The 14,029-nt window shown below is 59.9% G+C and overlaps 1 protein-coding gene across 1 annotated transcript in view; it reads right to left on the bottom strand.

Moving 5' to 3' along the window:
• Positions 1 to 14,029, bottom strand: part of usp11 (ubiquitin specific peptidase 11) — a 44,962-nt gene that overhangs the window by 15,746 nt on the left and 15,187 nt on the right. Inside the window, exons 6-8 of the mRNA XM_041181413.1 lie at positions 13,631 to 13,804; positions 12,977 to 13,135; positions 611 to 835 (exon numbers count right to left, since the gene is read on the bottom strand). Coding sequence (XP_041037347.1) covers positions 611 to 835; positions 12,977 to 13,135; positions 13,631 to 13,804 — 558 coding nt within the window. The remainder of the gene's footprint in view (positions 1 to 610; positions 836 to 12,976; positions 13,136 to 13,630; positions 13,805 to 14,029) is intronic.

Raw genomic sequence — 14,029 nt, 5'->3', positions numbered from 1 at the left:
AGCTCACCCCCACCCCCACCACTCCCCAAACCCCCATATTCCCTGTGGTGCTACCTGGATGGGTTTGGAGGCTGTGATGCCTCCACAGTTGAACAGCTCACCCCCACCCCCCACCACTCCCCAAACCCCCATATTCCCTGTGGTGCTACCTGGATGGGTTTGGAGGCTGTGATGCCTCCAGAGTTGAACAGCTCACCCCCCCCCCCCCCCCACCACCCCACCACTCCCCAAACCCCCATATTCCCTGTGGTGCTACCTGGATGGGTTTGGAGACTGTGATGCCTCCACAGTTGAACAGCTCACACCCCCCTCCCCAAACGCCCGCCAAACCCCCATATTCCCTGTGGTGCTACCTGGATGGGTTTGGAGGCTGTGATGCCTCCACAGTTGAACAGCTCACACCCCCCTCCCCAAACGCCCGCCAAACCCCCATATTCCCTGTGGTGCTACCTGGATGGGTTTGGAGGCTGTGATGCCTCCACAGTTGAACAGCTCACCCCCCCCCCCCCCCCCCCCCCCCCCCCCCCCCCCCCCCCCCCCCCCCCCCCCCCCCCCCCCCCCCCCCCCCCCCCCACCACTCCCCAAACCCCCATATTCCCTGTGGTGCTACCTGGATGGGTTTGGATTGCGGGTCCATGGGTACCAGGAAGATCTCGAGCACCCTCTCAGGGCTGACGGGCAGGGGGGCACTGAGGTAGCAGAAAGGGTCAAACGTCACCGAGATCTTGCGACACTGCGGACACACCAACGTGGACTTGAAGAGGCCATGGAAGATGTCAACGATGATGGAGTCATTTCTCCTCCTGTGATTGGTCCAGGCTTCCACAGCGACGACCTGTGGAGCAGAGGGTTGGGGGGAGGTGGAGAGACAGAGAGAGAGAGAGAGAGAGAGAGAGAGAGAGAGAGTCAGCGAGAGTGTTTGCAAATCCTCCGAGTGTTCCTGTCCACCAGAGAGAGCACGCACACACGGAGACCCCCTTCTCCGCCCCCCTTAACACACACACAGGGAGAACCCCCCTCTCCCCCCGTGAACACTCACACACACACACACACACACAGGGAGACCACCTCTCCCCCTCCCCCAGTGTGAACACACACACAGTGAGACCCCCTCTCACCCCCTCTCCCCCTTGAACACACACACACACACAGGGAGACCCCCTCTCCCCCACCCCCTCCCCGTGAACACACACACAGGGAGACCCCCTCTCCCCCCGTGAACACACACATAGGGAGACTCACTCTCTCTCTCCCCTCCCTTGAACACACACACACACACACACAGGGAGACCCCCTCTCCCCCCGTGAACACACACATAGGGAGACTCACTCTCTCTCTCCCCTCCCTTGAACACACACACACACACACACAGGGAGACCCCCTCTCCCTCCGTGAACACACACACACACACAGGGAGACCCCCTCTCCCTCTCCCCCTGTGAAAACACACACACACACACACACAGACACACACAGACACACACAGACACACACAGACACACACACACATACAGACACACACATACAGACACACACATACAGACACACACATACAGACACACACATACAGACACACACATACAGACACACACACACACACACACACACAGGGAGACCCCCTCTTCCCCCCACCCCGTGAACACACGCAGGGAGAACCCCTCTCCCTTTAACCCCATGAACACACACACACACACACACACAGGGAGACACCCTCTCTCTCTCCCCCTGTGAAAACACACACAGGGAGACCCCCTCCCTCTCCCCCCATGAACACACACACGCACACAGTGAGACCGCCTCTCACCCCCTCTCCCCCCGTGAACACACACACACAGGGAGAACCCCTCTCCCACTCCCCCGTGAACACACACACACACACACACACACACACACACACACAGGGAGACCCCCTCTCCCACTCCCCCGTGAACACACACACACACACACACACACACACACACACAGGGAGACCCCCTCTCCCTCTCCCCCCGTGAACGCACACACACAGGGAGACCCCCTCTCCCCCTCCCACCCGTGAACACACACACACATAGGGAGATTCCCCTCTCCCTCTCCCCCAGTGTGAACACACACACACACACGCAGTGAGACCGCCTCTCCCCCCGTGAACACACACACACACGCAGTGAGACCGCCTCTCCCCCCGTGAACACACACACACACACAGTGAGACCGCCTCTCTCCCCCTCTCCCCCCGTGAACACACACACACAGGGAAACCCCCTCTCACTTTCCCCACCGTGAACACACACACAGGGAGACCCCCTCCCTCTCCCCCCGTGAACACACACACACACACACACACACACAGGGAGACCCCCTCTCCCAGTGTGAACACACACACACAGACCCTGTCTCTCCCCCTCTCCCCCCGTGAACACACACACACACAGGGAGACCCCCTCTCCCAGTGTGAACACACACACACAGACCCTGTCTCTCGCCCTATCCCCCCATGAACACACACACACACGGGGAGACCCTCTCTCACCCCGTGAACACACACACACACACACACACACAGGGAGACCCCCTCTCCCTCTCCCCCCGTGAACACACACACACAGGGAGACCCCCTCTCCGCACGTGAACACACACACACAGGGAGACACCCTCTCCGCACGTGAACACACACACACACAGGGAGAACCCCTCCCTCTCCCCGCATGTGCACACACACACACACACTGAGACCCTGTCTCCCCGTACCCCGTGAACAAACACACACACACAGGGAGACCCCGTCTCCCTCCCCTCCTGTGTACACACACACACACACACACAGGGAGATCCCCTCTCCCCCTACCCAGTGTGAACACACACATACACACACACACACACACACACACACACACACACACACACACAGGGAGACACCCTCTCTCCCACGTGAACACACACACACACACACAGGGAGACACCCTCTCTCCCACGTGAACACACACACACACACACACACACACACACAGGGAGATCCCCTCTCCCCCTACCCAGTGTGAACACACACACACACACACACAGGGAGACACCCTCTCTCCCACGTGAACACACACACACACAGGGAGACCCTCTCTCACCCCGTGAACACACACACAAAGGGAGACCCCCATCTGCCCATCCGTGCACACACACACAGGGAGACCCCTCTCCCTCTCCCCCCGTGAACACACACACACAGGGAGACCCCCTCTCCCCCCGTGAACACACACACACAGGGAGACCCCCTCTCTCTCTCCCCCCCGTGAACACACACACACACACACACACACAGGGAGACCACCTCTCCCTCTCCCCTCGTGAACACACACACAGGGAGACCCCCTCTCCCTCACCCCCCGTGAACACACACACACACACAGGGAGACACCCTCTCCGCACGTGAACACACACACACAGGGAGAACCCCCCTCTCCCCCCGTGAACACACACACACAGGGAGACCCCCTCTCCCAGTGTGAACACACACACACAGACCCTGTCTCTCGCCCTATCCCCCCATGAACACACACACACGGGGAGACCCTCTCTCACCCCGTGAACACACACACACACACACACACAGGGAGACCACCTCTCCCTCTCCCCTCGTGAACACACACACAGGGAGACCCCCTCTCCCTCTCCCCCCGTGAACACACACACACAGGGAGACACCCTCTCCGCACGTGAATACACACACACAGGGAGACCCCCTCTCTCTCTCCCCCCCGTGAACACACACACACACACACACACACACACACACACACACACAGAGGGAGACCCCCTCTCCCCCCGTGAACACACACACAGGGAGACACCCTCTCAGCACGTGAACACACACACACAGGGAGAACCCCCCATGAACAGACACACACAGGGAGACCCCCTCTCCCAGTGTGAACACACACACACAGACCCTGTCTCTCCCCCTCTCCCCCCGTGAACACACACACACAGGGAGACCCCCTCTCACCCCGTGAACACACACACACACACACACACACACAGGGAGACCCCCTCTCACCCCGTGAACACACACACACACACACACACACACACACACAGGGAGACCCCCTCTCACCCCGTGAACACACACACACACACACACACACACACACACACACAGGGAGACCCCCTCTTCCCCCCACCCCGTGAACACACGCAGGGAGAACCCCTCTCCCTTTAACCCCATGAACACACACACACACACACACACACACACACACACACACACACACACACACACACACACACACACAGGGAGACACCCTCTCTCTCTCCCCCTGTGAAAACACACACAGGGAGACCCCCTCCCTCTCCCCCCATGAACACACACACACACACACACACACACACACACAGTGAGACCGCCTCTCACCCCCTCTCCCCCCGTGAACACACACACACACACAGGGAGACCCCCTCTCCCACTCCCCCGTGAACACACACACACACACACACACACACAGGGAGACCCCCTCTCTCTCTCCCCCCGTGAACACACACACACACACACGGAGACTCCCTCTCCCCCTCCCCCAGTGTGAACACACACACAGTGAGACCCCCTCTCACCCCGTGAACACACACAGAGAGACCCCCTCTCTCCCCCTCTCCCCCTTGAACACACACACACACACAGGGAGACCCCCTCTCCCCCTTGAACACACACACACACACAGGGAGACCCTCTCTCACCCCGTAAACACACACACAGAGAGACCCCCTCTCTCCCCCTCTCCCCCTTGAACACACACACACACACAGGGAGACCCTCTCTCACCCCGTAAACACACACACAGGGAGACCCCCTCACCCCCTCCCCCCGTGAACACACACACAGGGAGACCCCCTCTCCCCCACCCCCTCCCCGTGAACACACACACAGGGAGATCCCCTCTCCCCCTGTGAAAACACACACACACACACACACACACACACACACACACACACACACACACACACACACACACACAGGGAGACCCCCTCTTCCCCCCACCCCGTGAACACACGCAGGGAGAACCCCTCTCCCTTTAACCCCATGAACACACACACACACACACACACAGGGAGACACCCTCTCTCTCTCCCCCTGTGAAAACACACACACACACACACACACACACACACACACACACACACACACACACACACACACACACACACACACAGGGAGACACCCTCTCTCTCTCCCCCTGTGAAAACACACACAGGGAGACCCCCTCTCCCACTCCCCCGTGAACACACACACACACACAGGGAGACCCCCTCTCTCTCTCCCCCCGTGAACACACACACACACACACACACACACAGGGAGACCCCCTCTCCCACTCCCCCGTGAACACACACACACACACACACACACACACAGGGAGACCCCCTCTCCCCCTCCCACCCGTGAACACACACACACACATAGGGAGATTCCCCTCTCCCTCTCCCCGCATGTGCACACACACACATACACTGAGACCCTGTCTCCCCGTCCCCCCGTGAACAAACACACACACACAGGGAGACCCCGTCTCCCTCCCCTCCTGTGTACACACACACACACACACACACACACACACACACACAGGGAGATCCCCTCTCCCCCTACCCAGTGTGAACACACACACACACACACACACACACACACAGGGAGACACCCTCTCTCCCACGTGAACACACACACACACAGGGAGACCCTCTCTCACCCCGTGAACACACACACACAGGGAGACCCTCTCTCACCCCGTGAACACACACACACAGGGAGACCCCCTCTCCCCCCGTGAACACACACACACAGGGAGACCCCCTCTCTCTCTCTCCCCACCGTGAACACACACACACACACACACACACACACACAGGGAGACCCCCTCTCTCTCTCTCCCCCCCGTGAACACACACACACACACACACACACACACACAGGGAGACCACCTCTCCCTCTCCCCCCGTGAACACACACACACACACACACACACACACAGGGAGACCCCCTCTCTCTCTCTCCCCCCCGTGAACACACACACACACACAAGGAGACCCCCTCTCCCCCCGTGAACACACACACACAGGGAGACCCTCTCTCCCTCTCCGACCGTGAACACACACACACTGAGACCCCCTCTCTCCCCCTCTCCCTCCGTAAACACACACAGGGAGACCCCCTCTCCCCATGTGAACACACACACACACACAGGGAGACCCCCTCTCCCACTCCCCCGTGAACACACACACACACACACACACACACACAGGGAGACCCCCTCTCCCCCTCCCACCCGTGAACACACACACACACATAGGGAGATTCCCCTCTCCCTCTCCCCGCATGTGCACACACACACATACACTGAGACCCTGTCTCCCCGTCCCCCCGTGAACAAACACACACACACAGGGAGACCCCGTCTCCCTCCCCTCCTGTGTACACACACACACACACACACACACACACACACACACAGGGAGATCCCCTCTCCCCCTACCCAGTGTGAACACACACACACACACACACAGGGAGACACCCTCTCTCCCACGTGAACACACACACACACAGGGAGACCCCGTCTCCCTCCCCTCCTCTGTACACACACACACACACACACACACAGGGAGATCCCCTCTCCCCCTACCCAGTGTGAACACACACACACACACACACAGGGAGACACCCTCTCTCCCACGTGAACACACACACACACAGGGAGACCCTCTCTCACCCCGTGAACACACACACACAGGGAGACCCCCTCTCCCCCCGTGAACACACACACACAGGGAGACCCCCTCTCTCTCTCTCCCCCCCGTGAACACACACACACACACACACACACACACACAGGGAGACCCTCTCTCCCTCTCCGACCGTGAACACACACACACTGAGACCCCCTCTCTCCCCCTCTCCCTCCGTAAACACACACAGGGAGACCCCCTCTCCCCATGTGAACACACACACACACACAGGGAGACCCCCTCACCCCGTGAACACACACACACAGGGAGACCCCCTCTCCCTCTCCCCCCGTGAACACACACACACACACAGGGAGACTCTCTCTCCCTCTCCCCCCGTGAACACACACACACAGGGAGACTCTCTCTCTCTCTCCCCCCGTGAACACACACACACAGGGAGACCCCCTCTCTCTCTCCCCCCGTGAACACACACACACAGGGAGACCCCCTCTCTCTCTCCCCCCCAATCCGGTGAACACACACACAGGGAGACCCCCTCTCCCTCTCCCCCCGTGAACACACACACGCACACAAGGAGACCCCCTCTCCCCCCGTGAACACACACACACAGGGAGACCCCCTCTCCATCTCCCCCCGTGAACACACACACAAAGGGAGACCACCTCTCTCTCTCCCCCCGTGAACACACACACAAAGGGAGACCACCTCTCTCTCTCCCCCCGTGAACACACACACAAAGGGAGACACCCCTCTGCCCATCCGTGAACACACACACACAGGGAGACCCCCTCTCCCCCCGCGAACACACACACAGGGAGACCCCCTCTCTCTCTCCCCCCGTGAACACACACACACACACACACACACACAGGGAGACCACCTCTCCCTCTCCCCTCGTGAACACACACACAGGGAGACCCCCTCTCCCTCACCGCCCGTGAACACACACACACACACGGGGAGACCCTCTCTCACCCCGTGAACACACACACACACAGGGAGACCACCTCTCCCTCTCCCCTCGTGAACACACACACAGGGAGACCCCCTCTCACCCCGTGAACACACACACACACACACAGGGAGACCCCCTCTCCCTCACCCCCCGTGAACACACACACACAGGGAGACCCCCTCTCCGCACGTGAACACACACACACAGGGAGACACCCTCTCCGCACGTGAACACACACACACAGGGAGAACCCCTCCCTCTCCCCGCATGTGCACACACACACACACACTGAGACCCCCTCTCCCCGTCCCCCCGTGAACAAACACACACACACAGGGAGACCCCGTCTCCCTCCCCTCCTCTGTACACACACACACACACACACACACAGGGAGATCCCCTCTCCCCCTACCCAGTGTGAACACACACACACACACACACAGGGAGACACCCTCTCTCCCACGTGAACACACACACACACAGGGAGACCCTCTCTCACCCCGTGAACACACACACAAAGGGAGACCCCCATCTGCCCATCCGTGCACACACACACAGGGAGACCCCTCTCCCTCTCCCCCCGTGAACACACACACACACACACACACACACACACAGGGAGACCACCTCTCCCTCTCCCCTCGTGAACACACACACACAGGGAGACCCCCTCTCTCTCTCCCCCCCGTGAACACACACACACACACACACACACACACACACACACAGGGAGACCACCTCTCCCTCTCCCCTCGTGAACACACACACAGGGAGACACCCTCTCCGCACGTGAACACACACACACAGGGAGAACCCCCCTCTACCCCCATGAACAGACACACACAGGGAGACCCCCTCTTCCTCTCCCCCCGTGAACACACACACAGGGAGACCCCCTCTCCATCTCCCCCTGTGAACACACACACAGGGAGACCCCCTCTCCCTCCGTGAACACAGACACACAGGGAGACCCTCTCTCCCTCTCCCCCCGTGAACACACACACACAGGGAGACCCCCTCTCCCCCCGTGAACACACACACACAGGGAGAACCTCTCTCCCTCTCCCCACCGTGAACACACACACACAGGGAGACCCCCTCCCTCTCCCCCCGTGAACACACACACACAGGGAGACCCCCTCCCTCTCCCCCCGTGAACACACACACACAGGGAGACCCCCTCCCTCTCCCCCCGTGAACACACACACACACACACACACACAGGGAGACCCCCTCTCACTTTCCCCACCGTGAACACACACACACAGGGAGACCCCCTCTCACTTTCCCCACCGTGAACACACACACACAGGGAGACCCCCTCCCTCTCCCCCCGTGAACACACACACACAGGGAGACCCCCTCCCTCTCCCCCCGTGAACACACACACACACACACACACACACACACACACACACAGGGAGACCCCCTCTCTCTCTCCCCCCGTGAAAACACACACACACGGAGATCCCCTCTCCCTCTCCCCCCGTGAACACACACACACAGGGAGATTCCCCTCTCCCTCTCCCCCAGTGTGAACACACACACGCAGTGAGACCGCCTCTCCCCATGTGAACACACACACACGCAGGGAGACCCCCTCACCCCGTGAACACACACACACACACAGGGAGACCGCCTCTCCCCCCGTGAACACACACACGCAGGGAGACCCCCTCTCCCCATGTGAACACACACACACACACAGGGAGACCCCCTCACCCCGTGAACACACACACGCAGGGAGACCCCCTCTCCCCATGTGAACACACACACACACACAGGGAGACCGCCTCTCCCCCCGTAAACACACACAGGGAGACCCCCTCACCCCGTGAACACACACACACAGGGAGACCCCCTCTCCCTCTCCCCCCGTGAACACACACACACAGGGAGACCCCCTCTCCCTCTCCCTCTCCCCCCATGAACACACACAGGGAGACCCCCTCTCCCTCTCCCCCCGTGAACACACACACACAGGGAGACCCCCTCTCCCTCTCCCCCCGTGAACACACACACACAGGGAGACCCCCTCTCCCCCCGTAAACACACACAGGGAGACCCCCTCACCCCGTGAACACACACACACAGGGAGACCCCCTCTCCCTCTCCCCCCGTGAACACACACACACAGGGAGACCCGGTCTCCCCCCGTGAACACACACACACAGGGAGGCCCCCTCTACCCATCCCGCCGTGAACATACACATAGGGAGACCCCCTCTCTCTCTCTCCCCCATGAACACACATAGGGAGACCCCCTCTCTCCCTCCCACCCGTGAACACACACACACACACAGGGAGACCACCTCTCCCTCTCCCCCCGTGAACACACACACGCACACACACACAGGGAGACCCCCTCTCCCCCCGTGAACACACACACACACACACAGGAAGACCCCCTCTCCCTCGTGAACACACACACACACACACAGGGAGACACCCTCTCCCCCCGTGAACACACACACAGGGAGACCCCCTCTCTCCCTCCCACCCGTGAACACACACACACAGGGAGACACCCTCTCCCCCCGTGAACACACACACACAGGGAGAACCCCTCTCCCTCTCCCTCTCCCCCCATGAACACACACAGGGAGACACCCCCTCTCCCTCCGTGAAAACACACACACAGGGAGACCCCCTCTCCCTCTACCCCTGTGAACACACACACACAGGGAGACCCCTTCTCCCCCTCCCGCCGTGTACACAAACACACAGGGAGACCCCCTCACCCCGTGAACACACACACACACACAGGGAGACCCGGTCTCCCCCCGTGAACACACACACACAGGGAGGCCCCCTCTACCCATCCCGCCGTGAACATACACATAGGGAGACCCCCTCTCTCTCTCTCCCCCATGAACACACATAGGGAGACCCCCTCTCTCCCTCCCACCCGTGAACACACACACACACACAGGGAGACCCCCTCTCCCTCTCCCCCCGTGAACACACACACACAGGGAGACCCCCTCTCCCCCCGTGAACACACACACACACAGGGAGACCCCCTCTCTCTCTCCCCCCGTGAACACACACACACACAGGGAGACCCTCTCCCACCCCGTGAACACACACACACACACACACACACACACAGGGAGACCCCCTCTCCCTCTCCCCCCGTGAACACACACACAGGGAGACCCCCTCTCCCTCTCCCCCCGTGAACACACACACACACACGCACACACAGGGAGACACCCTCTCTGCACGTGAACACACACACACAGGGAGAACCCCCCATGAACACACACACACACACAGGGAGACCCCCTCTCCCTCTCCCCCCATGAACAGACACACACACACACACACAGGGAGACCCCCTCTCCCCCCGTGAACACACACACACACAGGGAGACACCCTCTCCCCCCGTGAACACACACACACACAGGGAGACCCCCTCTCTCCCTCCCACCCGTGAACACACACACACAGGGAGACCCCCTCTCCCCCCGTGAACACACACACACACACACAGGGAGACCCCCTCTCCCCCCGTGAACACACACACACACACAGGGAGACACCCTCTCCCCCCGTGAACACACACACACACACAGGGAGACACCCTCTCCCCCCGTGAACACACACACACACAGGGAGACACCCTCTCCCCCCGTGAACACACACACACACACGGAGACACCCTCTCCCCCCGTGAACACACACACACACAGGGAGACACCCTCTCCCCCCGTGAACACACACACACACACAGGGAGACACCCTCTCCCCCCGTGAACACACACACAGGGAGACCCCCTCTCCCTCTCCCCCCGTGAACACACACACACACACAGGGAGACCCCCTCTCTCTCTCCCCCCGTGAACACACACACACACACACACACACAAACACAGGGAGACCCCCTTTCCCTCTCCCCCCGTGAACACACACACACACAGGGAGACCCCCTCTCCCTCTCCCCCCGTGAACACGAACACGAACACACACACGAACACACACACGAACACACACACGAACACACACACGAACACACACACGAACACACACACGAACACACACACGAACACACACACGAACACACACACGAACACACACACGAACACACACACGAACACACACACGAACACACACACGAACACACACACGAACACACACACGAACACACACACGAACACACACACGAACACACACACACCACCTCTCCCCTCGTGAACACACACACAGGGAGACCCCCTCTCCCTCACCCCCTGTGAACACACACACACTCACACACACACACACTCACACACACACACACTCACACACACACACACTCACACACACACACACACTCACACACACACACACTCACTCACAGGGAGACCCCCTCCCTCTCCCCTCGTGCACACACACACACACACACACTGAGACCCTGTCTCCCCGTCCCCCCGTGAACACACACACACACACACACACACACACACACACACAGGGAGACCCCGTCTCCCTCCCCTCCTGTGTACACACACACACACGGGGAGATCCCCTCTCACCCCGTGAACACACACACACACACACACAGGGAGACTCCCTCTCCCTCCCCCCTCCCGTGAACACACACACAGGGAGACCCACTCTCTCTCTCCCCCCGTGAACACACACACAGGGAGACCCCCTCTCCCTCCGTGAACACACACACACAGGGAGACCCCCTCTCCCTCCGTGAACACACACACACAGGGAGACCCCCTCTCCCTCCGTGAACACACACACACACAGTGAGACCCTCTCTCCCTCTCCCCCCGTGAACACACACACACACACACACACACACACATAGGGAGACACCATCTCCGCACGTGAACACACACACAGGGAGACCCCCTCTCCCTCACCCCCCGTGAACACACACACACACACACAGGGAGACACCATCTCCGCACGTGAACACACACACAGGGAGACCCCCTCTCCCTCCGTGAACACACACACACAGGGAGACCCGCTCTCCCTCTCCCCCCGTGAACACACACACACAGGGAGACCCCTTCTCTCTCTCCCCCCGTGAACACACACACACAGGGAGACCCCCTCTCCCTCTCCGACCGTGAACACACACACACAGGGAGACCCCCTCTCCCTCGTGAACACACACACACAGGGAGACCCCCTCTCCCTCGTGAACACACACACACAGGGAAACCCCTTCTCCCCCCGTGAACACACACACACACACGGAGACCCTGTTCCACTCCTACAAAGCACTCCAAGGAGCCCCCGGCAGGTACCCGTCCCCCCCTCTCCCCTGCCACACACCTTCCAGCGCTGGGGGGTCCCCACTCTCACCCTCACCTCATCCTCCCTCCCGTCTGCGTCCTTCAGCTCCACGTACTCTTTCCTCCTCACTCGGTTCAGGTCCTCGTGCAGTCCATCGAGCAGAAACGCCAGCAACTCCTGCGAGTCGTGAGGCTGATAACCTGAGAACTGGGGGGCAAAATGTCCCACTCGGGTCTGTGGGTGAGAGGCAGAGTCATCAACAGGACAAGACGCACAGTAACGCTCCCTCTACACCGTCCCCATCAAACACTCTCAGGACAGGTACAGCACGGGGCTAGATACAGAGTAACGCTCCCTCTGCACCGTCCCCATCAAACACTCCCAGGACAGGTACAGCACGGGGCTAGATACAGAGTAACGCTCCCTCTGCACCGTCCCCATCAAACACTCCCAGGACAGGTACAGCACGAGGTTAGATACAGAGTAAATCTCCCTCTACACCGTCCCCATCAAACACTCCCAGGACAGGTACAGCACGGGGTTAGATACAGAGTAAAGCTCCCTCTACACCGTCCCCCATCAAACACTCCCAGGACAAGTACAGCACGGGGTTTGAAATGAGAGAAGGGAAGACAAAGAGCGAGGGAGGGTCAGCGGGGGCGGTGAGGGGAGAGAAATAGCAACATTCACAGATTCCCAGGGTGTGCGGTGACCCGAACCCCTCATTACCTTGAACATTCGAGGGATGACTGTGTAATGACGGCCTGACCAGATCTGCTTGATGATATCAGCGTAAGCTTCCGCAATCTCCCCCTGCATCCCCAGAGGATTATCCAGGTTTAATTCCTCGACATAGCCGTTAGTGAGGAAATAGTCCGTCAGGGGAGGTGTACTACTGAGACACTGCAGGAGAGAGCGAGAGAGAGAGAGAGAGAGAGTAGGTGAGGGACCCCCGGCACACTGAACAAATACATCTCCGTATGACCCTCCACGTGTAGCTGGTACAGAACGTGGCCAATAGGCACGCAATAAAAGCCAGATTCTTCCACACTGAGAATCTGAGGCGATCAATCCTCACACGTCGGAGGCTCATTCAGGAAGTGACGAACTGGATTGCTAACACGAGCC

This window comes from Carcharodon carcharias (assembly GCF_017639515.1).
Source record: "Carcharodon carcharias isolate sCarCar2 chromosome 35 unlocalized genomic scaffold, sCarCar2.pri SUPER_35_unloc_23, whole genome shotgun sequence".
In the NCBI taxonomy this organism is placed as follows: domain Eukaryota; kingdom Metazoa; phylum Chordata; class Chondrichthyes; order Lamniformes; family Lamnidae; genus Carcharodon; species Carcharodon carcharias.
This window is presented reverse-complemented; position numbering and strand designations above follow the sequence as displayed.